We start from the raw sequence: 25,953 nt of genomic DNA on the forward strand, positions 1-25,953 counted from the left end.
GGGTTGATTGACAGGCTATTCTGTATAATGCAAAGACTGCTGAGAACCAATCAGCTCAATCAACCAATTAGCTCAATCTCTAGTTTTATCTCACTCTGGAAACTAGTATAGTGGTTAACTATTTGTCCTGAAGGCCAAAGAACGTGGGCTCAATTCAGGCTCCAGAATTTACTAGCTGTGAGACCTTAGATAAACTGCCTATCTTTTTAAAGCCTTGGTTCTCTTTTCTGTAAAACAGAAAATATAAGTACCAACCCTACTGAGCAGATGGTAAAGAGTCTGCCTGCAAAGCAGGAGACCTGGCTTTGATCCCTGGGTCAGGAAGATCCCCACTCCAGTATTCTTGCCTGGGAAATCCCATGGACAGAAGAATCTGGTGGGTTACAGGCCATGGGTTAGCAAAGAGTCAGACATGACTGAGTGACTAACACTTTCACTTTCCACTGAGCTGTTGACAGGCATCCAGTAATTGTCTCATAAATATTAGTAATTATAGTTGCAGACAGTTAGTAATTGTCTCATAAATTATTAGTACTATACTAAGGCAAAGTATTTAGCTCAATTCCCTCATCTATAAAACAGGGAGTATGTGAAATTGTTCTTAAGTCTTCCAGGTCTCTTTTATCATATAATAAATTTAAATCTGTGTGTGATTAGCTTTTCCCATCTATCCTCATTCGGGAGCAGTTCTTAACCTAGAGCCCATGGCTGAGCTTCTCAGGGATCCCTGAACCCTTTGAAATGGAATACAATTGCATGAGTACTTATTTAAAGACAGGATACGTAGTTTGCAGAATCTATAACTTAAAACAGATTTAAAACCACTCTCTTTAGGACTATGCAAATCATATCTATTTGATCTTTGACATGATAGAACTTCATTAATGTAAAGATTTCAATTTTTCTCAGGTTAGCTATCCTAAGTTCCTTCTAAGAGATTTTTTTTAATATTATATGGTTTATCTTCTGAATGATCATATAAGGCTGATATCCTTCTTGAAATATGGTTCCAAAGATGAGCACAGTATTCTTGACATGATACATCCAATCAGCACAGAGGGAGAACTTCCTTGCTGTAGAGAAGCACTACTTCTATAAATACTGCTTTAGGCACTGAGAGGGTAACAGGCAGGAAGGCTAGGGGTCTCCAAACAGAGAAAATAGGCTGCAAGTGTCAGATGATTTTCTCTCTCTTAAGCAGCAGGAGGAAACAAACTAGAAGTATCAGATTTTTTCCCTTCTCTATACAAAATTAAAAGGTTTCTCTTAAAATTCCGTGTTGCCATGACGACACCTGGTTCTACCAGAACTTTTCTCAAACCTTGAGCTAACCAATGTGTTTTTCTTATGGAAATGGTTTTCTTCAGCTATGTTAATCAACTATGTCTTTCTTCAAGTCAGCTCACTTAAGAGACTCATAACTGATAATGGCTCAAGGAACAAGCACGTTTTACTCATACAATTGTTCTTCTAACCTATGTTAATGAAACTATGTATTTGCTTGGAAACCTGCCTTTCTTCAAGATTCATGTCAATCCCTTTATGGCCCGGGACAACTCACCTTGTGCCAAAGTTATCTCAAAATGCATGTTGCAGGTGAGGCGCCTGGTTCTGGTCTCTGAGTTTTGAGGTATTTCCTTTCTCCAGTTAGCAGCCTGCTAGTAGCTATATAACATCCAGCTAAAGGCTAGCAAGGAGGCACTCTTTCCTCCTCCTTCTGATGTCTACGTCCGAAGCCTTCTCTATCTCTTTTATACTTTAATAAAACTTTATCACACAAAATCTCTGAGTGATTGAGCCTCGTCACTGGCCCTGGACTGAATTCCTCTCCTCTGGAGGCCAAGAATTCCAGCGTCTTTCACGGTTCAGCTTTCACGGTGCCTTTCAGGCACCATCAGATTTAGACAGTTAGATCAACCTTTGCACAGCCTTAAGTGACCTAAGTCTTTCTTACTTGGTTTCCTGCTAACATCATATATTTCTCAGAATCCTCTCTGTGCAGCCATCCTTTTGGACATATATAGAGCATGTATTTACCCTTTATAAATTTCATCTTGTAAGATCTTAATCCAACTCTCCAATCTGTCAAAAATTAATCTCCAATAATAAGATAATATAAATACAATACATATGGATATACTCTGGTAAGGAGAAAAAAAAAATCACCACCTATTTTAACATAAATTTTCACAAATCTGACTTACAATTTCTGTTGATCTCATAAGTGAAGTGAGTGAAGTCACTCAGTCGTGTCGGACTCTTTGTGACCCCATGGACTGGGGCCCACCAGGCTCCTCCGTCCATGGGATTCTCCAGGCAAGAATACTGGAGTGGGTTGCCATTTCCTTCTCCAGGGGATCTTCGATCCAGGAATTGAACCCAGGCAAATGCTTTAACCTCTGAGCCACCAGGAAAAGTTTATTAAATTTTTATACATTATTATCAAAACAGTTTATAAAAAATAGGTTCCCTTAGTTTGAGGCTAGCTTTCAGACACAACACATAACACAAAATCAATGCATAGAATTCTGACTATAATTTCCCTTGAACGCAGCTCATATGACCGACTATATTAACAGCAGACACGGACAAAAGCAGCATGAGAAAAGCAGGTTAACAGTACGTTAAGAAGCAGTTCCTTGTCTCTTAGTCACTGTTGATACACTGACCAACTGCCTTTTCTATGTCTCGGTGATCCCTCTATTAAAGGGAAATCATCAGATTTGTCTAATATCAGATACTATAAAAAATTACATTTTAGAGCTCACCTTCTTCAATAGCCCCCCTGAACGGCAAAGGTCTTTTAAATTAATATAATTTATCCTGTGATTCCAATAACCTTTTTGACTCTCCAGTGACGACAACACAAACCAGTAAGACTTATTCATGGGGTTTCCTGGGTCTTCTTGCACTGGAATTTATAAATAACTGCAAGGTGATCACTTGCAGTCTATACTCACCATCTATAATAGACATATTTCTAGACGTTGATGTAGTGGCCTTTGAACCTCTGCCTTGAGCAGAAATCTCCAGACGAGTGCCTGCTGATAGAATACTGGGCAGTCAATATACAATCCATCAGTAGCTAAAATAAAGTTATTTCTTTAAAATAACAAAATCAAAATGAAATCTTAAAAAAAGTTATCTCAACATAGTTTATGTGCAAAATGCCAAAAATATATATATAAGAAGAAACATAGAGTCTGATCAGTCAATTTTCAGAGACTATACTTAGGCCACATTTGGTTCACATTAGTCCATTTAAAATTTAAGGAAAATATTTATAAATGCAAGGATAATAAAATAATCATCACTAGAATATGGAGACTGTCCTGCTAGGAGAGTTTTAACCAAAGTACTACCCATTTTAACCAGTTTAAAATTCCTATAGATAAATATTTAATAAAAGTTTTTAAATATTCCTAGGGATTTTTATACTTCATTAGAAAGTCACTGGGTGACTAGCTTTTATTATTTGGACTATTCAATGACAATAGTGTCACATTAAACACAATGATGGTAATTAATGTTAACTAACATTAAGAAATCAAATTGTTTGTGGGCAGTTTTTCTTTGTAAACAAATTTTATAAAGCCACTTCATGATAATGTGGGCATTTGTATCTTATGACACTAACAAAATTAATTTTTATGATCTGGAGTTTTCTTCCTACTGTCAGTGGGCCATTTTCCTTAAGTGTTTCCTTCACTATTACTTTGTACATGTGAGAGTAAATGTATCGATTAAATGTACCCACTGTTTAAGAAAAACTGTGAAACTTTTTTCTTTTTTGGCCCCGCTGTGAGACTCAAGGGATCTTAATTCCCTGACTAGGGATTGAACCCATACCCTTAGCAGTGAAAGTTCCAGTCCTAACCACGGGATCTTCAAGAAAATCCTCAAACACAGTGAAATTCTTTTAAAAAATATGACAGTAGGTATTAAACTCTTTTAGTATGTAAAAAAATATATATTAAAAACTTCATGTGCATGTGGCCATTCAATATTTAAATGAAATGTGTATGTCAGAACTACATCAAAGACTGTTTCAGCACATTATAAAGATAAATTTTTGAAAGACTGTGTAACTCAATTCTGCCAATGGGAATACAATTCTGAATTTCCTGCACAACTGCCAAGTGTCAATGTGTAGGGAAGACAGTACTCGGGGCTCACCTCTTCCTCTCTGTGACCCCCTTCTCGACACTGAATTCTGCCCTCTTCCTCCTCTTTGGCCTCTTCCTCGGCCTCTTCCTTTGTTGGCTGCTGCTATGATGCTATCGTCAGAGTCATCAGCCATCTGTTCTGCCAAATCTATACTCATCAGGTCTTCAGCAGTCAAGGCGGAAGCAGGGTCCTCTGACTGAGATCTGAGGGCTCTGGCCCTACTCATGGCCTGACAGGGATGATAAGAGGAAAGCACATATTAGTGGACAATGCAACATCCTCCAGGTCATTAATCTGGTCACTCTGATGAACAGCTCATATTGCCAAACTGTCTAAACTATTATTTTTCACAAATTGTGCTGTTATTGTTGTTGTTCAGTCACTCAGTTGTGTCCGACTCTTTGCAACCCCATGGCCTGCAACATGCCAGGCTTCCCTGTCCTTCACTATCTCCCAGAGTTCACTCAAACTCAGGTCGATTGAACCAGTGATGCCATCCAACCATTTCATCCTCTGCCACCCCATTCTCCTCATCATACTAAAAACTGCAATACAAGAGAAGCCTTCTCCTCCAGCAATCAAATTTAGTGCCTGTGATTTGCCAGATCAATTTGCGATACTACCTGTAAAAGGAGACCTTTTGAAAGGTATACTAAGGACGATAAAATTTCACAAAATCAGAAGTTTCAGAACTGGGACAAATGGCATTTCTGGCAGGAATTAGCAATCAATCCTAATTCAACAGGCTTCCCAGGTGGTGCCAGCGGTAAAGAACCTGCCTGCCAATGCAGGAGACATAAGAGACGAGTTCTATCCCTGCGCCGGGAAGATCCCCTGGAGGAGGGCCTGACAACCTCCTCTTGTCAGGAAAGCAAGAAGAGAAAATCCCATGGACAGAGGAGCCTGGTGGGTTGCAGTCCATGGGGTTGCAGAGAGTTGGGACTTGACAGAATCGACTTAGTACATGTGCACGCATGCCTAATTCAGTACCACCATTTATAAGAGATTGTCATCATTTGAGCTTCTCTATACAATGGGCTATTGATAAATAACAAGAAAATAACCTCACAAAAATAGCATCTATCTCTGGGTGATGACATTTTAGGGTACTTTTCTTTTCTTCATTATTCTTGAATATTATAATTTTGCTATAATAAACATTTTCTAAAATATGACTTTTATAATCAGAAAACATAAGCAATAATTTCTTTCAAATATATAATAAAAAGAATTAAGTAGAACAAAATAAGTGAAAGCATGGAAAAGGATAAAAACCTTAGGACCAAGATTTTAATTTAATAAATTTTAATTTGAAAAGAAACTGTTTAGAAAAAACCAGTTTGAGACTTAATGAAATATCCTGAATAACTCTGAAGTGAATATAGATTTCCTGATTAAAAACAAAAAAAGCAATGCTTCCCTGACCTCTTCCTTTAAACCTATCAAAATGTAACAAGAAGAACAAAAAATTTTTTAAATGTTTTCAATAAAATCAGAAAAATGCTCTACCCACAAAACACAAAGCCGAGGAGGAAGAGTTAATGGGTAGAAGAGTGGATATCTGGTTTGGCTAAGGGAGAAGGCTGAAGAGTTTCAGACAGTGTAGAGAGCTCCAAAATTGATCTATCCTTACAAAGAGACCATGACAACAGTCTCTCTTGCCTAGAATGATAAGTTCTGGGTCTAGGAACAGGCAGCTAGAGCATTTCCACGCTCTCTGTGATCCACGGACTATGGACAGACAGGGCTGACTGAGGGAGGAGAGGAGAACAAAGCAGGCAGGGCAGAAGCAGGAGTGAAGTGGTGGTCGAGGGAGCCAAGCTTCACCATGAGGCACTTGCTGGAGTGGAACAGCTAACTCACTACAAGCGCTCAACATGGCATCACAGCTCAAAAAGAAAAAACTTCAGGGAATACAACAAAAAACATAAAGAAAAAAACTGTAAAGATTTCAATTCATCTTTCTTGTCCCAGATAAAGTATGGCCAATCCTCATAATTTTCACATCCCTTATATGCAAATTCACCTACTTGCCAAAATGTTTTTGTAACCCCAAAACAATACTCCCGATATCTTTGTGGTCATTTATGGGCATGTGCAGAGTGGTGAAAAATTTTAATTGCCCAACACACACATTCCCAGATGATGTCGAACAATGTGACACTCAGGCTTCTGGTTTCAGCTCTCGTACTTGTAAATGAGTATCCTTTTCGGAACTCATGTAGTGCCATGTTGTTCACAATTTTGTGCTTTGGGATGGTGATTTTACTTTTAAAATGGCCCCTGGTGTACTGCTGAAGTGTTGTTTACTGTTTCTAAGTGCAGGAAACTAAGATGTGCCTTGTGGAGGAAATACACTTGTCAGATAAGCGTCATTCAGGCATGAATTATAGGGCTGTTGGCCACAAATTCAATGTTAATGAATCAATGACATATACTGAATAAGGTGTCCTCAAACAGAAACACACAGAGAAAAGGCACTGCATTAATCAGTTAGCAAAAATTTTGTAAACAGGGGCTGGCAAGAGCCTATTCTTGCATTTCTTCTTGAAGCAGTAAGTTAAATACTCACTCAGTGTTTGCAGTGACTTTATAGAATACAACGACCATAAATAACAAGAACCAACACATTAAAATATATATAAAGACCTAAATATAAAGACCTATATAAAAAAAGACCTATATAAAATACATATAAAGACCTATATTACATACTAAGGTAGATCTAATTGATAACATGTTGAACTCTGTACTCTGAAAATAAATAATATACTTCTTTTCAAGACTCCATGAAATGGTTTAACTGATATATAATGGGATGCTAAGAAAAATATCAATTCTAAATAGCAAAAAGGATATCATACTTTCTAATCACAGTGCAATAAAATTAAAAATGAAAATACCCTGACTTCAAATTGCAAAATAAAACAAAAATTACAGAATATCTAGAAAAGTATAATAAAAATACTGAATATCAGAACAGATGAAACTGCTTAAAAATGAATTGTTAAAGCAAAGAAATGAGAATGGAGGGGGGGAAAAAGAAAATCTTCTAAAGAAAATTTTAATTTTCTAAAAAAAATTAAAAGAATTATGACAAAGCACTCTGCTCAGTTCTAAGTAATTTGGAAAATAAAAGAACTCAACTAAACCAAGACAGTCTCAACAGACTAATTAACAAAGAACACTTTGAGAAAAAAATTAAAAGAACTACACTCCAGAAAATGACCACAACCAGAAAGTTTCACAGGTAAATTATACCAAATCTTCAAAGAACAGATGATTCCATGGCTATTTCGATAGAATTCAGAAAGAAAGCTGCCAATTTCTTTTTATAAAGCCAGTATAACATGATACTGAAAACTGATGAAGGACTGCATGCACAAAAGAAAAATTACAGTATCTTACTCATGAATATCAAAGCAAACAAAAGGAATCCAGGGGCGCACTGAAAGACCAGTACACCCATTACCAGGGGGTTCATAAAGTGATACTAAGGATGTGTCAATAATACAGTAGAAAATAATATAATTCACCATATTAACAGAACACAGGAGGAAGAACCCCACAGGCTTACCTTCACGGATGCCAAAAAAGCTTTTGATTCATTCCCTATTCCAGATTTAAACAAACAAACAAAAAACCCTCAGGAACGAATGGAGACCTCTTTTACATAACAAAACCCCTAATTCTGCTACACAAACACTCAGTGTGAGTGTGCACACACTTTCACCTGAGCGCTCTTATAAATCAATTAGAGAAAGGCCAACGACCGAGGCAAAAAAATAATGTTGTATGTAAAGAACATGACCAAGTGTTTCATATAAAAGTAAGTGTTCAGACTTACTAGTAATAAAAAAAGTATGAATTAAAAACAACAGTAAGAAATAATTTTTCACACTTAGATTTTTAAAGATCATATAGCAATTCCATGTTTAACTTTCTGAGGAATCATCATACTGTTTTCCACAGTAGCTTTTATCTTCCCACTAGCAATGCACAAGGGTTCCCATTTCTCCATTTTCTTGCCATTATTTGTTTCCTTCTAATTTTTGGAGAACAGCCATTCAAAGGGATACAAAGTGTATCTAATGGTTTTGATCAGAATTCCCTAGTGTTTAGTGATACTGAGCATCTTTTCTATGCTTAGTGGTTAACTGTATCTCTTCTTTAAAGAAATATCTAGGCAAGCCCTCTGTCCATTTTTAAAACAGGTTGTTTCGTTGAATTTTAGAGCTCTTTATATATTCTGGTTATTAATCCTTTATCAGATATATGATTTGCAAATATTTTCTCTCATCTTACTGGCTGTCTCTTCACTCCATTAATAGCACTTGGTATTACAGCTTAAAAAAAGATATCGACCCTGAATCAAATTCAGATAGAACATAAGAAAAAAATCAGAGGCCAGTCCAACTATGAACTTTGAATCAGACTAAGAACAGTTTCTACATTTTTAAAGGGCTGCAAAAAAAAAAAAAAAAAAGTGACATATACTACAGATGACCAGCAAAGCCTAAAATATTTACTACTGATATCTGGCTTCTTATTTAAATAGGAACCTACAATTAAAGAAAATGCTTGAGAGTTTTTCTACGTGAACAAGACACTGAAGCATGTTTTTTATCTCTAAAGGAAAAACAAATGCTTTTGTTTGTCCATTTAAGTAATTTAAGTATGATACTGGGATTCATGTTCTGAGCTAAATAATTCTACAAAGCTGTGAATTACACCTTGGGAAAGCCTCGAACTCCATTAGTCAAGTTCTACATAGTATCAGTTCAGTTTGGTGCCACTCAATTGTGTCCAACTCTTTATGACTCCATGGATTACAGAACACCAGGCCCCCCTGTCCATCACCAACTCCCAGAGTTTACTCAAACTCATGTCCATTGAGTCAGTGATGCCATCCAACCATCTCATCCTCTGTCGTCCCCTTCTCCTCCCGCCTTCAATCTTTCCCAGCATCAGTGTCTTTTCAAATGAGTCAGTTCTTCACATCAGGTGGCCAAATATTGAAGTTTCAGCTTCAGCATCAGTCCTTCCAATGAATATTCAGGACTGATTTCCTTCTGATAGACTGGTTGGACCTTCAAGCAGTCCAAGGGACTCTCAAGATTCTTCTTCAACACCACAGTTCAAAAGCATCAATTCTTTGGTGCTCAGCTGTCTTTATAGTCCAACTCTCACATCCATATATGACTACTGGAAAAACCATATAGCTTGGATGAAACAGACCTTTGTTGGCAAAGTAATATCTGCCTTTCAATATGCTGTCTAGGTCGGTCATAGCTTTTCTTCCAAGGCACAAGCGTCTTTTAATTTCATGGCTGCAATCACCATCTGCAGTGATTTTGGAGCCCCCCAAAATGAAGTCTGACAGCGTTTCTATTGTTTCTCCATCTGTGATGAAACTGGATGTCATGATCTTAGTTTTCTGGATGTTGAGTTTAAAGCCAACTTTTTTACGCTCCTCTTTCACTTTCATAAAGAGGCTCTTTAATTCTTCTTCACTTTCTGCCATAAAGGTGGTCTCATCTGCATATCTGAGGTTAGTGATATTTCTCCCGGCAATCTTGATTCCAGCTTGTGCTTCATCCAGTCCAGCATTTCTCATGATGTACTCTGCATATAAGTTAAGTAAGCAGGGTGACAATATACAGCCTTGACATACTCCTTTCCCAATCTGGAACCAGTCTGTTGTTACATGTCCAGTTCTAACTGTTTCTCCTTGACCTGCATACAGATTTCTCAGGAGGCAGGTAAGATGGTCTGGTATTCCCATCTCTTTAAGAATTTTCCACAGTTTATTGTGATCCACACAGTCAAAGGCTTTGATGTCATCAATAAAACAGAAGTAGATGTTTTTCTGGAACTCTCTTGCTTTTCTGATGATCCAATGGATGTTGGCAATTTGATCTCTGGTTCCTCTGCCTTTTCTAAATCCAGCTTGAACATCTGAAGTTCACGGTTCACATACTGTTGAAGTCCGGCTTGGAGAATTTTGAACACTACTTTAAAGCGTGTGAGATGCGTGAAATTGTGTGGTAGTTAGAACATTCTTTGGCATTTCCTTTCCTTGGGATTGGAATGAAAACTGACCTTTTCCTGTCCTGTGGCCACTGCTGAGTCTTCCAAATTTGCTGGCATATTGAGTGCAGCACTTCCACAGCATCATCTTTTAGGAGTTAAAATAGCTCAGCTGGAATTCCATCACCTCCACTAGCTTTGTTCATAGTGATGCTTCCTAAGGCCCGCTTGCGGTCACATTCCAGGATGTCTGGCTCTTGGTGAGTGATCACACCATTGTGGTTGTCTCGGTCATGAAGATCTTTTTTGTACAGAACTTCTGTATATTCTTGCCACCTCTTCTTAATATCTTCTGCTTCTGTTAGGTCCATGCCATTTCTGTCCTTTATTGTGCCCATCTTTGCACAAAATGTTCCCTTGGTATGTCTATTTTCCTGAAGAGATCTCTAGTCTTTCCCCTTCTATTGTTTTCCTCTATTTCTCTGCAGTGATCACTGAGGAAGGCTTTCTTATCTCTCCTTGCTATTCTTTGGAACTCTGCATCCAAATGGGTATATCTCCTTTTCTCCTTGGCTTTTGGCTTCTCTTCTTTTCTCAGCTATTTGTAAGGCCTCCTCAGACAGCCATTTGGCCTTTTTGCATTTCTTTTTCTTGGGGATGGTCTTGATCACTGCCTCCTGTACAATGTCACAAACCTTCATCCATAGTTCTTCAGGCACTTTGTCTATCAGATCTAATCCCTTGAATCTCTGTGTCACTTCCACTGTATAATCATAAGGGATTTGATTTAGGTCATACCTCAATGGTCTAGTGGTTTTTCCCTACTTTCTTCAATTAAAGTCTGAATTTGGCAATATGGAGTTCATGATCTGAGCCACAATCAGATCCTAGTCTTGTTTTTGCTGACTGTATAGAGCTTCTCCATCTTTGGCTGCAAAGAATATAATCAATCCGATTTTGGTGTTTACCATCTTGTGATGTCCATATGTAGAGTTGTCTCTTGTGCTGTTGGCAGTGGGTGTTTGCTATGACAATTACATTCTCTTGGTAAAACTCTGTTAGCCTTCATTCTGAACTCTAAGACTAAACTTGCCTGTAACTCCAGGTATCTCTTGACTTCCTACTTTTGCATTCCAGTCCCTTACAATGAAAAGGACATCTTTTTTGGGTGTTAGATATAGAAGATCTTGTATGTTTTCATAGAACCACTCAACTTCAGCTTCTTCAGCATCACTGATTAGGGCATAGACTTGGATCACTGTGGTATTTAATGGTTTGGCTTGGAAACGAACAGAGATCATTCTGTCACTTTTGAGATTGCACCCAAACACTGCATTTCAGACTCTTGTTGACTATGAGGCATACTCCATTTCTTCTAAGAGATTCTTGCCCACAGTAGTAGACATAATGGTCACCTGAATTAAATTCGCCCATTCCAGTCCATTTTAGTGCACTGATTCCTAAAATGTTGATGCTCACTCTTGCCATCTCTTGTTTGACCACTTCTAGTTTACCTTGATTCATGGACCTAACATTCGAGGTTCCCATGCAATATTCTTCTTTACAGCATCAGACTTTACTTCCATCACCAGTTACATCTTCAACTGGGTGTTGTTTTTGCTTTGGCTCTGTCTCTTCATTCTTTCTGGAGTACTTCTCCACTCTTCTCCAATAACATATTGGGAACCTACGGACCTAAGGAGTACCTCTTTCAGTGTCAGATCTTTGTGCCTTTCATACCTTTCATGGGCTTCTAAAGGCAAGAATGCTGAAGTGGTTTGCCATTTCTTTCTCCAGTGGACCACGTTTTGTCAGAACTCTCCACCATGACCCATCTGTCTTGAGTGGCCCTACACAGCATGGTTCATAGTTTCATTGAGTTAGACAAGGCTGTGGTCCTTATGAGCAGTTCCAGCTCTTTCCAATTCACCACCTGTCAGCTACAGTTCTGAAATATTTAGCGAACAAAAAAGGACCAATGGGACAGTTGTATGAATTCAGTGAGGATGAAACTTCTGGTCATAAGGTTTAAATTTTTCTTTCTGCATATCTCTGTCTCACGTACTAAACTGAGGCTTTCTGGAGGACCCAGACCATCTTTTTCATATTTATATTCCTAATAAAAAATACAATGGCTACCCATAACAGGTACTATAGAAAATGCTGAAGGAAAGCAAACAAAAGTCCAAAAAAAATAATTGCTAAAATAATTTTTAAGTACTAGACAGCAATCATCCAACACTTACAGCAATTAGGAAATAGGAAAATATACTTCAATTTGAATTTCAACAATGAATTCACCAAGTACCAGACAGAGGCCCAAAGTTTAAGTTAACAGTTGCTAAGCTCAAATTCCTAATCTACAAAGAGATGGAAAAGACAGTGATGAGGGTGATCAAGCAAATTTCAACATTTTAGAAAGACCAGTGGACCTTTAATGACACTGCTAACCAAAACACTAAATTTCTTCTTTTGCTGCAAACAAAATCAGCTCAGTGGGGTAAGGTTTTATCTTATATTGATAAGATGCTCTAATAGCAGTTGGGAATTATTTTGACTAATAAGAACTCTTCAGACTATTATTCCTGCCCCCTGCCCTCCCACTCCATCCATGTATCAACAATTAGTTAAATTTTCAACAATAGCAAAAGGTTAAAAAGAGAATATCAGCAACCAGAATACTCACTCGTAGGTTGAACTGGAGTAAGTCAAAGGCAGCTGTCATCAGCCAACCCCTGCTCAGTCCCACCCTCCAAACCAAGATCCTGTGGACTGACTAAGTAAACCTACTAGTTACTCTGATTTAACAAGCTGACAAATATGCAAAGGAATTAACAGCAAAATTACCTCTCGAACTTCATCATCTTCTTCATTCGTATTATTTTGTCTGCTTTCTCTGAAACGACGTACCTGATTGTAACAGAAAAATTCACAAATATGTTACAAACATGTCTGTTATATAAATACAAAACTGCTTAACAGATGCTTTTCATTTCAACATAAAACCTGGAAATTCAAGCATAGTTTTGTTTCACAAAAGATTAAAGGAGTCATATTTTCCCAATGACTTACATTAAAAATTCAGAAATATACTCTAAGAGAAATTGGCCACAAGCAATATTATATTACCTGCTGCCAAAATGGCCCCTGTCATTGAAAAATAGCCAGTCAGACTACAGAGGAAGAAACAGCAATGTCTTATGGGTATTATACTTCAGTAAAATAGCTAAGAACAAAAACCTCTCTTTTAACAGGTTTGAGTTATTATTACACTACACAAATTATTCTTGGGCTCCTGGCTGTAAGTCATCCAGGAGGCTCTCTAAAATAGTGTCCGAAATGGGTGGGCCCTTGAAGATCCATTTTGTTAACAGTCAACCACTGAAAGTTTAATGATTGCCAACACTGGTCCTGGTGCCACGAAGGATACAAAGCTTCCTTTGTTACCAGTTGCTGTTCACAAAGCTCTTATAATTTAGTTACGCAGCTGGAGATATGCTCCATTTATTTAATAATTTACTCGGCACATATTAACTGAGCCAAGCCACTATGTACCAGGTACTGCTGAAGGGGTGGAGACTACAACAATGAACAAGATTCAGAAAGTCTGCCCTTAAGGAGCTTATAATCACCGTGTATGTGTGTCTGTAGTAGAAAATCAGAAACAAAATATGCTATATTGTATTTTAGAAGGTATATGGATCAAGTCTAGTCGGAATCAGCTAGACTGGGAAAACTGTCTTTACCTCTGAGGAGCCTCTGGCATTCCCAGTGCCAATTTACTGATGGTTTCCTACCTGGATGAGCAGTTAGCATGACTTATGTGACCAGAGGGCCATTAAAAAAAAAAAAAAAACCCTGTCAACTTCTGCACATATCTTGCCAGGTGTTCAGTCCTGAGTTTGCAGTGTACATACAAGGAGAGGAGGAGTGGATACCCAGTATTTCCCAGATCCCTAGTGCCTGCCTATACTACTCCCTCTTGCTGTACTGTACCAGCTGCCTTTAAATAAAAACCTTAAGTGAGAGGCTCAGTGGAGTCTTAAGAGTCCTTTAAAGTACGTGAACTTGTGAAATTTTTGCAGGTGTTAAGTACTCCCAGAGAAATAATGCAGGAAGAGGGACGGAGTGCGCCAAGGAGAGGCTACAGGAGATCATCAAAGGCCTCACTGAGAAGGTAATAAAGCGAGGAAGTGACAAGGATTTTAAAAGGTAGGGAATGAACTTCACAAGTACCTAGGGGAAATCATTCCAATCAAAAGAAAGAATATATGCAAAAGCACCGCGGCAGAAACACTGTATGTTTAAGAAACAGCAAGGAGGATGCTGGGCTTGAGCAGACAAGTGGCTGAAGTTACAGAAACCAAATCCAGTAAGGCCTTGGGAACAACTGTAAGGACTTTCTGCTCTGGCAGGAGTGACATCTGAATTGCGTTAGGACCACCAACAGTGGAACTGAGGACAGAACAGAGGGTGGAGGAAAAGAAACATGGGCAGAACAAGGAGACAGACCAGTTTGGAGGCAACAGGAGTAACTGAGGTGAGAAACGTCCATGCCTTAGACCACTGATACTGATGGAGGTGGTGAGAAACAGTCACATCTGTACAGATTCTGAAGGTAGAGTTAAAGGATTTCCAGGCAGGATACAGGTGACAGAAAGAGAGGAATCAAGGATGACTTCAAGGTTGATCGCCTGAGCAAATGAAAGAATGGTGCTTCCACTAGAACCTTACAGGTAGACTAGGGGCTAAGGATCAGTGGTTCAGATTGGGAATGTTGGAAGCTGAGGAGGTCTACTGAACATCTGAGTGGAAACGTCTAGCAGGCTCTTGGCTACAGAAGACTTGAGTTGACAGAAGAGGTCTGGGCCAGACTTTTGAAAAGTCATCACCAAACTGATGTTGGTATTTAAAGCCAGGAAGTTGGATGAGAATACAAAAGGAATGTGTAGATAAAGAAGGGGTCAAAGGACTGAATTCTGGAGACTCCAATGTAAGCGGGTTAGAGAGGTGAGAGCAATCAATAGACTGAGAAGACACAGATAATGAGGTGGGAAGACAACCTGAAGTGTGTGGAGCCCTAAAAGTCAATGGAAAAAAGACTTTAGAAGTGGTCAAATGAGATTTAAGATGGAGAATGGACAGCGAATTTAGCACTGGAGGTCACTGGTACATTGACCAGAGTAAATTCACTAGAAAGATAGGGTCAAAACCCTGGAATGAATAGGTTTAAGAGAAAAATGAAGGCAAAGATTCTGAGCAGCAAATATAGAAAAAAATTCTGCTGTGAAATATGAACAAAGAAGCAGAGTAAGAGCTAAAGGGAAATAAGATCTAGGCTCCAGAGTTTTGTTAAAAGAAAAAGCAGCATGTTTGTTATGATTCAGTAAAAGGGGAAAAACAATTGTTTTTTAAAAGATAGCATAGCATGTAATAGTACTCCAGGTAGCATATGATATACCAAAAGCACTGAGTCATTCACAGATGAGAAATGAGAATCAGGGAAAAACCATGGAGCAGGCATTATGTGCCAGTGTACTGAGGACTTACATGTATTCTTTTAAAAGTCACAACAACTTTGATGTTGGTTCTATTATCCCTATTTCATAGATGAGGAAACTGAGGCAGAGAGATTAAAATAGCCCACTGACAGCTCCATAGCAAGTAAGGTCATCCAGTCTGCAGTCCATGCGCTTAGCCCCCATGTTACACACATACTCTCTCTCTCTCTTTGTCAAAAGTCATTATGTCACTCCAGGTGTAGATGGTCCTTTTGGAGGGTAGAGTATGGGGGGGGGGGGGGCTTGTTTTATTTATTTATTTATTTTTAGAGCAGCTGGGGTTCACAACAAAATTAACAGGAGGTTACCTAGATTTCTCATACACCCGGTCCCACACATGCACAGCCTCCCCTATTAATATCAACATCCCCCACCAGAACTATTCAGTTGACACTCCACACTCCATACTCTGTATCACCCAAACTCCAGAATTACCTTAAGGTTCACTGTTGGTGTTATGCATTCTATGAGGCTGGACAAACGTATAATGTATACATGTATAATCCACCACTTTAGTTTGATACAGTGTAGTTTCTCTGTTCTGAAAAACCTCTGTGAATCTACCTATTCATTCTCTCACCCACCACCCGCCCAACCACATCTTTTTACTAAGTCCACAGTTTTACCTTTTCCAGAATGTTACACAGTAAGGAATCATGTTCAGTATATCAAGTTACTTTTTCAGATTGGCTTCATTCACTTGGTAATATGCATTTAAGGTTCCTTCATGTCTTTTAAATGCTTGATAGGTCATTTCATTCTAGTACAGAATAACATTTCCTTGTCTAGATGTTTCACAGTTCACTTATTCATTTCCCTACTGAAGTACATCTTGGTTGCTTCCAAATTTTGGCAGTTATGAATAGAACTGCTATACATACCATGTGCAGGGTTTTGTTTAGACTTAAGTTTTCAACTCTGTTGGGTAAATACCAAGAAGCATGATTGCTGAAGAGCATGGGAAGAGTGTGTTTACTTTAGTAAGAAACTGCCCAACTGTCTTTCAAAGTGACTATACCATTCTGCATTCCCACTAGCAACGTCAGAGTTCCTGTTGCACTACCTCCTCACCAGCATCTGGCGCTGCTGGTGTTCAGGAGTTTGGCCGTTCCAAGAGGTGTGTAGTGGCTGCATTTTCCTAATAACATGACATGTGGAGCATCTTTGCATATGCTCATTTGCCAATAGTTTATCTTGGTCTGTTAAGGTCTCTGGTCCATTTTTTAATTGGATTTTTAAAATTTTCTTATTGTTGAATTTTAAAAGAATTTTGCATATTTTAGATAATAATCCCTCATCAGATATTTCTTTTGCAACTATTTTCTCCCAGTCTGTGGCTTGTCTTCTTTAGTCTTTTGTAGAGGAAAAGTTTTAAATTTTATTGTAGTCTAGATTGTCAATTACTTCTTCAATGAATCATGCTTTTGTTGCTGAATCTAAAAGTCATTACCATACACAAAGTCATCTAGGTTCTCCTATGTTATCTCCTGGGAGTTTTATAGTTTTGCATTTTATATTTAGTGGGGATGGTCGTATTATATTTATGGCACTTAACTGAGAAATCTAACCATGCTAAAAATTGATGAACCTAACACATCCAGAATCACAGAGTAAGGGGTTTTAAAGTGCGAATTATCTGCCTTCCCTGTGAAAGTACCTGGCATTTAATATTACTGGTTGTATACTAGCTGACATCATTAGGCTTTAAAAGAATTATGTTAAAAAAAAAAAAAAGAATTATGATAAATAATTAAAAGCACAAAAATAAAAGTCAAGTTTTAAAAATAATACTTTGTTCTTTTGCTTAGAGGGAATTTGGAAAACACAGGAAATGATCTCTTATAATCCTACTACCTGAAATAACCACTGATAACATCTGGAATATATTCTTCCACTTTTTTGCATACACACATACACATTCACATAGAAAATAAAAATAATTGGGATCACATTGTGTATAGTTTTACTTCTTTGGAATTCTTTTCCCACTTAACACTGAAAACACTTTTCCATGTTCTTAAAGTATGATTTTTAATAGCTGCATAGTATTCTATGGGCTTCCCAGGTGGCACCAGAGGTAAAGAACCCACCTGCCAATGCAGGAGACTCAAGAGACCTGGGCTCAATGCCTGGATAGGGAAGATCCCCTGGAGGTGGGCATGGTAACCCACTCCAGTATTCTTGCCTGGAAAATCCCATGGACAGAGGAGTCTGGAGGGTCCTAGTCCACAGGGTTGAGAAGAGTCAGACATGACTGAAGTGACTTAGCACACACACATAGTATTCTATAGTATCTATGTGCCAACATTTATTTTACCAAAACATTTCTGACTTATCCCCTGCAGGTAACACTGAGATAATCTACTACTCATTCAAATCTCTATCTCATTATTGTCTTAAGAAAATTTCCTAGGGCTGAGTTAAAGGGCAAATCTCTTGACAAACACTGCCAAAATGCTTTACAGTGCAGCTGTTCAAACTCAATACTCTACCAGCAGGGTGCTAAATCTCTTTAACAAATTGTTGCTACTTTGACAAATAAAAAATTTGAGTTTCTTTGATTATCACAGGTTAAATACCATTTTCATATGCTTATTAGCCATTTGTATTTCTTTTGTGAACCACCTATTCAGGTCCTCTGTTCATTATTTTATTGAAATGCTTAGTAATCTTAAGATTCATAAGAGCCCTTTAACATTATATTAAGAATATTAACCTCTTATTCTGCCCACATACAAGTATGTTTTCCATGTCAGTACCATGTCAAAAAATTTTGTTTTTTTGACAATCTGACATGCAAACATTCAAAATTTTTATGTAGTCAAATCTAAAGAGCTTTTCCTCTGCTTTTATGCTTACAGGAACTGCATTTTCTAAGTGAAATTCAAAATCTCAATTAAAACTTACTAAAAAATTGGAGTAAGTAGACATTTTCAGCCTATGAGGTTCATTTTAAAGCACTTAACATTCATTAGGTATCAATCACTTTTGAGACTGTGTTCTAGACACTTATTAGACATTTCATAATTTAATCCTCATTTTATGATCTCAATTTTATAGATGAGGAAACTGAACAAATCAGAGAAGTAGTGATTTACCAGAAAGAAATGCAGAGCTACTCTTAAGGAAAGACTATCTAAATATTAGATTTTGCACCCCAAATTATTCACCTCTTCATCGATTTTATCTTCTAGGGCATCAATATGACGTTCCTTAAGAAATCGCTGTGTTTTTTCCAACTGATATTTCACTAATTCCTCTATGGCATCTTTTTCTTCCTTGTCCACAAATTCTTGTACTGCTTCACCCATTCCCCGTTCTGTTAGAAGTGAGAGCTGTACGTTCTGTAAGAGACAGAAAATAGTATTTTCTTTATAAAACAACTCTATACGAGCAAGGAAAATTACAGAATAATCTTATCAAGGAAAAAGAAAAAAGTTATCTAGTTACTGGAGGAAAAATGAAGCAAAGCAAAAGAAAACAAAGGACAGTAATTAAGACTAGAAATATTACAGGCCAAAAACAGCAAAGTATAAACAAGAAACGGGACTAAGAGTTCAGGACCTATGAAAACGGAGAGGCCTGAGTGCCTGGGACACAGACTGCAGAAATGGGAGCTGATGATGAGATCAGGCTGACTAGCAAGCAGGCAGAACTGTTTGCTGTTCAGTCGCTCAGTTGTGTCCAACTCTCTGTGACCCCATGGACTGTAGCCCATCAGACTCCTCTGTCCATGGGATTTCCCAGGAAAGAATACTGGAGTGGGCTGCCATTTCCTTCTCCAGGGCAGAATAGTGGCCCTCCTAAAGATGTCCACATCCTAACCTCTGGGACCCATGAATATGTTACATGGCAAAGGAGAATTAAGGTTATAACTGGAATTAAGATTGCTAATCAGCTGGATATAAAACGGAGATGAGCAGGGACTATCTGGGTGGGCTCAGTATAATCACAAGCATCCTTCATAGCAGAAGTGGGACACAGAAGGGAGTCAGAGAGGTCTATCTGGGGGAAAACAGCAAGGCAGATAATGTTGCTTGCTTTGAAGATGGAAGAAGGGGCCTTGAGCCAAATAAGTTAGGAACAGCCAGAAGCTGGAGAAGTTGAGAAAATGAATTCTACTCTACAGCTTCCAAAAAGGAACAAAGCCTGCTAATATCTCAATTTTAGTCCAGGGAGAAGAGTGAATTTCTGACCTACAAGATTGTTAAAATAATAAAGTTGCATTGTTTTAAACCACTAAATTTATTTCGGCAGCAACAGGAAGAGAGCATAACCAGAGGATCTCAAAATGGCATATACTCATGATAATAAGAGTAGCGTCATTGTCCTGTGGCTATATAATAAAGCAATTCTGAAATTACATCCTGATGCAAGAAAATTAAATCCCAGATTCAAACTTATGTAGCAGAGGTAAAAAGAAAGAGGATAACAACAGCAACAATAATACACAATAACCACGGTGTTAATAACTAACATTAACTAAGCAGTTATTTTTCTTGATATATAATAACTATAAATGAGTGTAACTGATTATCATCCTACTTACTTCATGGAAACATTGTGAGGATTCATTTTGTTTAAACTGCCAATTATACATATCCTAAACTGAAATCTGTTATTATAAGATCACCACTAATTCAAATGGAGAACTGTAATTAAGAAATTACCTTCTCCGCAGTTTGAAAATACTGTTTTACAAGGTCTTCAACCCTTAGTGTTGTTCCTTCTGAGGGTTTTGAGATGAACTTGCCAAAGTTGATCTCTTCTCCTAGAAAAAAGACATCCATGAGGAGAAAAAAATAACAGTTTCTATTTTAATGTTGGGGCCTTCCTGGTGGCTCAGTGGTAAGGAATCCAGCTGCCACTGCAGGAGACGTGGGTCCAATCCCCGGGTCAGGAAGATCCCCTGGAGAAGGAAATGGCAACCCACTCCCTATTCTTGCCTGGAAAATCCCACAGACAGACTGTAATCCATGACAGACTCCAGTCCACAGACACTACTATGCACATACACACACCTTAATGTTAAAGTACCCAAATTCACTGCACATTCCTGTCAGTGGAGGAGGTATGGCCAAACTTTATCAACTGTCAGCTTGCTCAACATAGTAAATTTTGAGACATTTTTGCTAGTTTCAAGAGTCTTTTCCCACAAGTCTCTCCTTCTTTTCCTGATCTCCAAGTAGCATGTCTCTTGGCTCCATCCTCAAGGGTGGTCCACAGATCTCTGGGAGTCCCCCATACTGCTTCAGGGGGCTCAATAATCACACGAAGACATTATTTACCTCTTCCATGGTATTGCCACTTACACTGATGATATACAAGCAGCCCTGAGTAAAACTGCCAGTGCCTTGGGATGAGTGAAGGCAGTGGTTCTAAGCTCTACTAACAGTCATCACCTCGTATTCACAGTTCAGAACAAGACAAAGCAAACAGCCAGTTTCACTAAAGAATATCCTTGATCAAACAGCAAAAATTATTCATTAAATCTGAGCCCGTAAGTACATATCTGTTTAATATTCTGAGAGACAAATGGGAAGCATGTGTAGTAAAGCAGATTTACTGCATTCTTACACAGGATGTTTGTCTCAAAAAACAGTACGTACAGAATAAAAAGAGTACTGGGTAAGAAGTCAAAAAGCATAGGGTCTAGTAATATGCTCTGTTCATAACTTCTGTCAGAAAAAATGAATATTAACTGTCCAGCAGGTGTGTGACATGGTGTGGAAAATACATTAATAAAATGATAGGAGACAGCCTGTAATAGCTAACAATTACAATATGAGATGGTAAGTGCTACAACAGAGCTGAGAACAAAAAATATGACACACCAAGAAGAAATGAACTATTTCTTCCCCAAGAAGACTGAAAATAATGTACAGATAGCAAACGCTGTTATCATTTGACTCAAGACTTGCAGAATGAGTAAGACTCACTAAGCAAAAAAAAAGAAAAAATACTTTAGGCAGAGAGAAAAGATTATGCCATGGCTAAGGAGGCACATGGATAAAGAGGCACAAAGTTCAGCATGCCTCTTGCAAAGCAGTGAGGACGAGTAAACAGAAATCCTTTTTGAATTTCAAGATGGGAAAATTAGTATTACTTCATAAATATGATTTCTACATTTCACTATGTCAGACACTATGTTAAGACCACTTACATACAGTATATCATCTAATCCTCACAACAGTACTATGAGGCAGGTACAGTTATTATCCTAATTTTGATGACAAGAAAACTAAACATCAAAGATTAACCAATTTGCATGATTTCACACATAGTTAAAGTAGCAGAGCTGGCCAAAACAACAAACAATTTCATGCTTTCAATACAATATACGAAAGGGTCATTGTTTTCATTCGGCAGTTAATGTTTAAGCAGAACAAAACTATGGATGAAAGCACAAATAAAATAAGGAACCAGTTCTAAACTCCATATTTTCACAAATGCTATACCAATGAAACTCCAAGGAATTGATAAGGATGAATGATTAAAGTAAATCATCATCAATAACTAGCTAAAATTAATAGCATAAAAACCATTCTCTGATACGGATTGTTTTCCCCTAAAACAGTATTCTATGAGCTCCATTTAAATATCCAAAAGACTACTTCAGGCTGAATTAACAGTACACACCATTTTGATCACAATTTAACTGTGAAAATAGAAGCTCATTAAATCAGGGTTAATAAAAACCAATGTGGTGTATATGTAAACAAGGGACATATTTTTCTATTAAAATTCAGACTGAATAGTTTTAAGGAGAAGAGCCACTGTATTTAAAAATGACCAATATTTCTTAGGAAGAAGCACTATTTCAGTCAGGTGACCTGTTTGTGATAAATGCTAAAATAAAGGCAATTAGTTTTCACAAAAGTTAATTAGCCCTTAAGTATATATCTTTTTAATATTCTGGAACATCTCTTAAGACTGGAATCTTAAATCACATACTCTGTGAAGCTGAAATATTTAGCTATAAAATTTTAGAGTATATTTTCTAAACATTAAGAATATATTGTAATAATAGATATTTAAACACTAAGTCTACAAAGTATGTGTTGTTAATCAACAACATATTTAAAAAAAAAACTATGAAAGCCATCATTTCTTTACTGACAGCCACAGGTTTACAAATGATTGCTACCTAGTTTTTGCCTGCATACGTGTGTGTTTAGTCACTAAGTTGTGTCTGACTTTCTGAGACCATGGACTCCTCTGCCAGGCTCCTCTGTCCATGGAATTTTCCAGGCAAGAATACTGTAGTGGGTTACCGTTTCCTTCTCCAGGGAATCTTCCTGACCCTGGGATCAAATTGACCACAGCTGGCTCAGTGGTAAAGAACCTGCCCACCAATGCAGAAGACATGGGTTTGATCTCTGATCCGGGAAGATCCCACATGCCTTAGAGTAACTAAGCTCGTGCACCACAACTATTGAGCCTGTGTTCTGGAGCCCAGGAACTGCAACTACTGAGCACACCTGCCAAAACTACTGAAATGCAAGTGCCCTAGGGCCCCAAGATCCACAACAGAAAAGCCACAGCAATGAGAAGTTCCCACACCCCAGCTACAGAGTCGTCCCCGCTCGCCAAAACCAGAGGGAAAAATTGCAAAAAAACAAAGGCCCTGCATAGCCAAAAATATACCTTTAAAAAGCTGCTAAAAATGTCTTAAAAAAAAAAAAAAGATAACCAGCTTACCCGTGTTTTCCTTTTGTTCTCTGTGCCTGAAAAAATGGATAACATCTTTTGGGTTAGCTACCCGATCCACAAATTTCTGGCTAAAGCGAAGAACACTGAATGGTTCAAAGCCTCCACTATAGTCCACCTGGAAATACAGAACAAGTTACAAAGGCTAGCAAACAACAGAGCACCAATTTCAGTATTTATGGGTAAGACTTTTAACTTAGTACTGTATGTTAATGTTCTACAATTCATTTTAAAGATCATGATGATGTTACACCATTTATTCTATGAAAAAATAAAGCTTCAAAGGTTTATGCTTCTGCAAAACATTGTTTGATGGAATCAAGGTACAGCAAGAATTCCCACAATGTCAGAATCACTGTATTTCCCCATGCTAAAAACTAACAGTCTAGTAACTAGGAATATCATCTGAAAAGGACATGAAATTTCTAAACAAGTTTTCTTAAACTTTTAAAACAGATATCCAAATAGAATGCTGGCACTAGATGCATTTATTAATTGGTTTATCATGTAAGGTTAAGCTTTCACATCAGACAAAAATAAACACTGGGAAAATCCATGGAGGAAAAGAAGCAAGTCTATGAGCTTTGAAAAATGATCACCTTCAAAACACGGGACAGTCATCTCTTGGTATTTCAGGGGGATTGATTCCAAGACCCCTGGCTGGGAACAACAAAGCCTGCAGATGCTGAAGTCCCTTGTATAAAATGGCACGGTTCAATCAGCCCTCCATATCTGCAGATACGAAACTGCAGGTAGAAGAGGGCTCACGATTTCTATTTATAACTAACAATGGTTCTCAAGGCAGGCTTTTCCTAAAGACATCTCTTATGGCATCAAGCCCCTTACAAAGAAAACACTGCATCTCTTCCTAACAGACATAATCATTTTCCTAAACCAGCTGTTCTCAAAGGATGCTCTGGGAACCAGCATTGTACCACATCATCAATCTTTCCAGACTACTCCTGACCTCCACCCAATTACACTCTCTGTCACACTTAGCACTAGCTAAGATTCTGTTCACATATTTGCTATTTGTTTATAGTATCTCTTCTCACACCTTCATCTCCTGTAAGCCTTGTCTATTTTATCATCACTGTCCACCCCCCACTCTCACATGCAGAAAAGAAGGCACTCAATGACTCAATGAACATCTGTTCACTGAATTAGTGAATCAGTGAAGGTCATCCAGGCAATACATTTTGGAATACTACCTACAGGAAGATATTTCTTCTTTTTATCATTAATGAGTTAGTAATGTGCTTGGGAAAAGGAACGTCAATTTCCAATTTAAGTCTGATTGGTTTTAATAGTATCAGGCAGACATAGATGAGAAACATGGTGCTTCTGCCCTGATAAAGAGATCTGTGTGGTTCCCTTAAAGCAGCTATGTTTCTATTACCCAGACAAACCATCTCTACAGCTCCGTGTTCTAAACCAGAAAATGCCAAATGCTCAAGCTAGGGGGTCTCCCCAAAACACGTTTTTAACAACTGAACTCCAGTCTAGTTTTATTTGTAATTTTCTGCTTCTAATAATTACAAAATTATTGACTAAGCAAACTTTACTGAAGTGTCCACAACGTCTAAGTACTCTGCCAAGGGCCAGGTATAAATAAAACAGCATCCTGGTTGGAAAGAAACTAAGAAGCTGGCTAGGAAGACAAACTATGTAATGAAGTAGCTGCAAGCAGAACCTGAATAGTGCTGTAAGAAGTATGTACAGAGGAGATTGAGGACACAAAGGAAGAAGTAGTGATTCTGAAGGGATGTCAAGAAAGGTTTCTATTGAAGAGGGAAGCTTGAGTATTAAAGGGGACTATTTCAGAAGAAGAAGAGAAGTACATCCCATGCAGCAGGATCAGCATGAGCAAACATGCAAAAGAGTGAAATAAACTCCACTAGGCCTAGGACACAGCAACTTTCAGTCAGAAACTGGAGTCTAGGAGGTGCTGATAGGAAATGAGGTAGAAGCAACGAGGTGGGTTTAGAACAGATCATGTCAAGTCTGGAATGCCACGGGAGAGTTTAGACTCGTTCCTGTTAGAGTTGGGATGTCATTACATCGTTTTCGGCAGGAAAAGCATGCAAGATCATATTTTAGAAAGACAGCGTTGGCATTAGTCTGGAGAGGCTAGAGGTGGGGCCAGGAGGAAACTGGAGCAGAGGCAGGTAGGAAGCTGCAGTTGCAGGCCAGCTAAGAGAGCATCTGGGCTCAGCTACAGCAATGACAACGAGATGGAGAGAATTCACTCAGATCTAGGAAGACACACCCAGGGACAAAAGACCCAGTGGCTCAAGGTCATATAGCTAGTGACAGAGCCAGAATCAAACCAGACAGTCTGACTCTAGACTGTCCTCTTTACCTTCATCCTGTACCGCCCAAGGCTTCTCAAATTTTCACGTGCATATAAATCTTTGGGGGATCCTGTTAAAATGCAATTCAGTGGGTTTAACATGGAGCCTGAGATTCTGTATTTTTAAGAATT

General features: G+C 38.2%; 1 protein-coding gene across 5 annotated transcripts in view; it reads right to left on the reverse strand.

The window, feature by feature from the left end:
* MRE11 (MRE11 homolog, double strand break repair nuclease) overlaps window positions 1-25,953 on the reverse strand; it is a 74,727-nt gene that overhangs the window by 16,842 nt on the left and 31,932 nt on the right. For 4 of the 5 annotated variants that reach the window (XM_043482121.1, XM_043482123.1, XM_043482125.1 and 1 more), the window contains 6 exons: window positions 23,460-23,586; window positions 20,429-20,529; window positions 18,929-19,102; window positions 13,045-13,107; window positions 4,177-4,396; window positions 2,961-3,044 (listed from right to left, as the gene is read on the reverse strand). In XM_043482121.1, coding sequence (XP_043338056.1) covers window positions 2,961-3,044; window positions 4,177-4,396; window positions 13,045-13,107; window positions 18,929-19,102; window positions 20,429-20,529; window positions 23,460-23,586 — 769 coding nt within the window. The remainder of the gene's footprint in view (window positions 1-2,960; window positions 3,045-4,176; window positions 4,397-13,044; window positions 13,108-18,928; window positions 19,103-20,428; window positions 20,530-23,459; window positions 23,587-25,953) is intronic. The other variant, XM_043482124.1, reaches the window with a different exon arrangement.

This window comes from Cervus canadensis, chromosome 11, assembly GCF_019320065.1.
Source record: "Cervus canadensis isolate Bull #8, Minnesota chromosome 11, ASM1932006v1, whole genome shotgun sequence".
NCBI classification, from domain to species: Eukaryota; Metazoa; Chordata; class Mammalia; order Artiodactyla; family Cervidae; genus Cervus; species Cervus canadensis.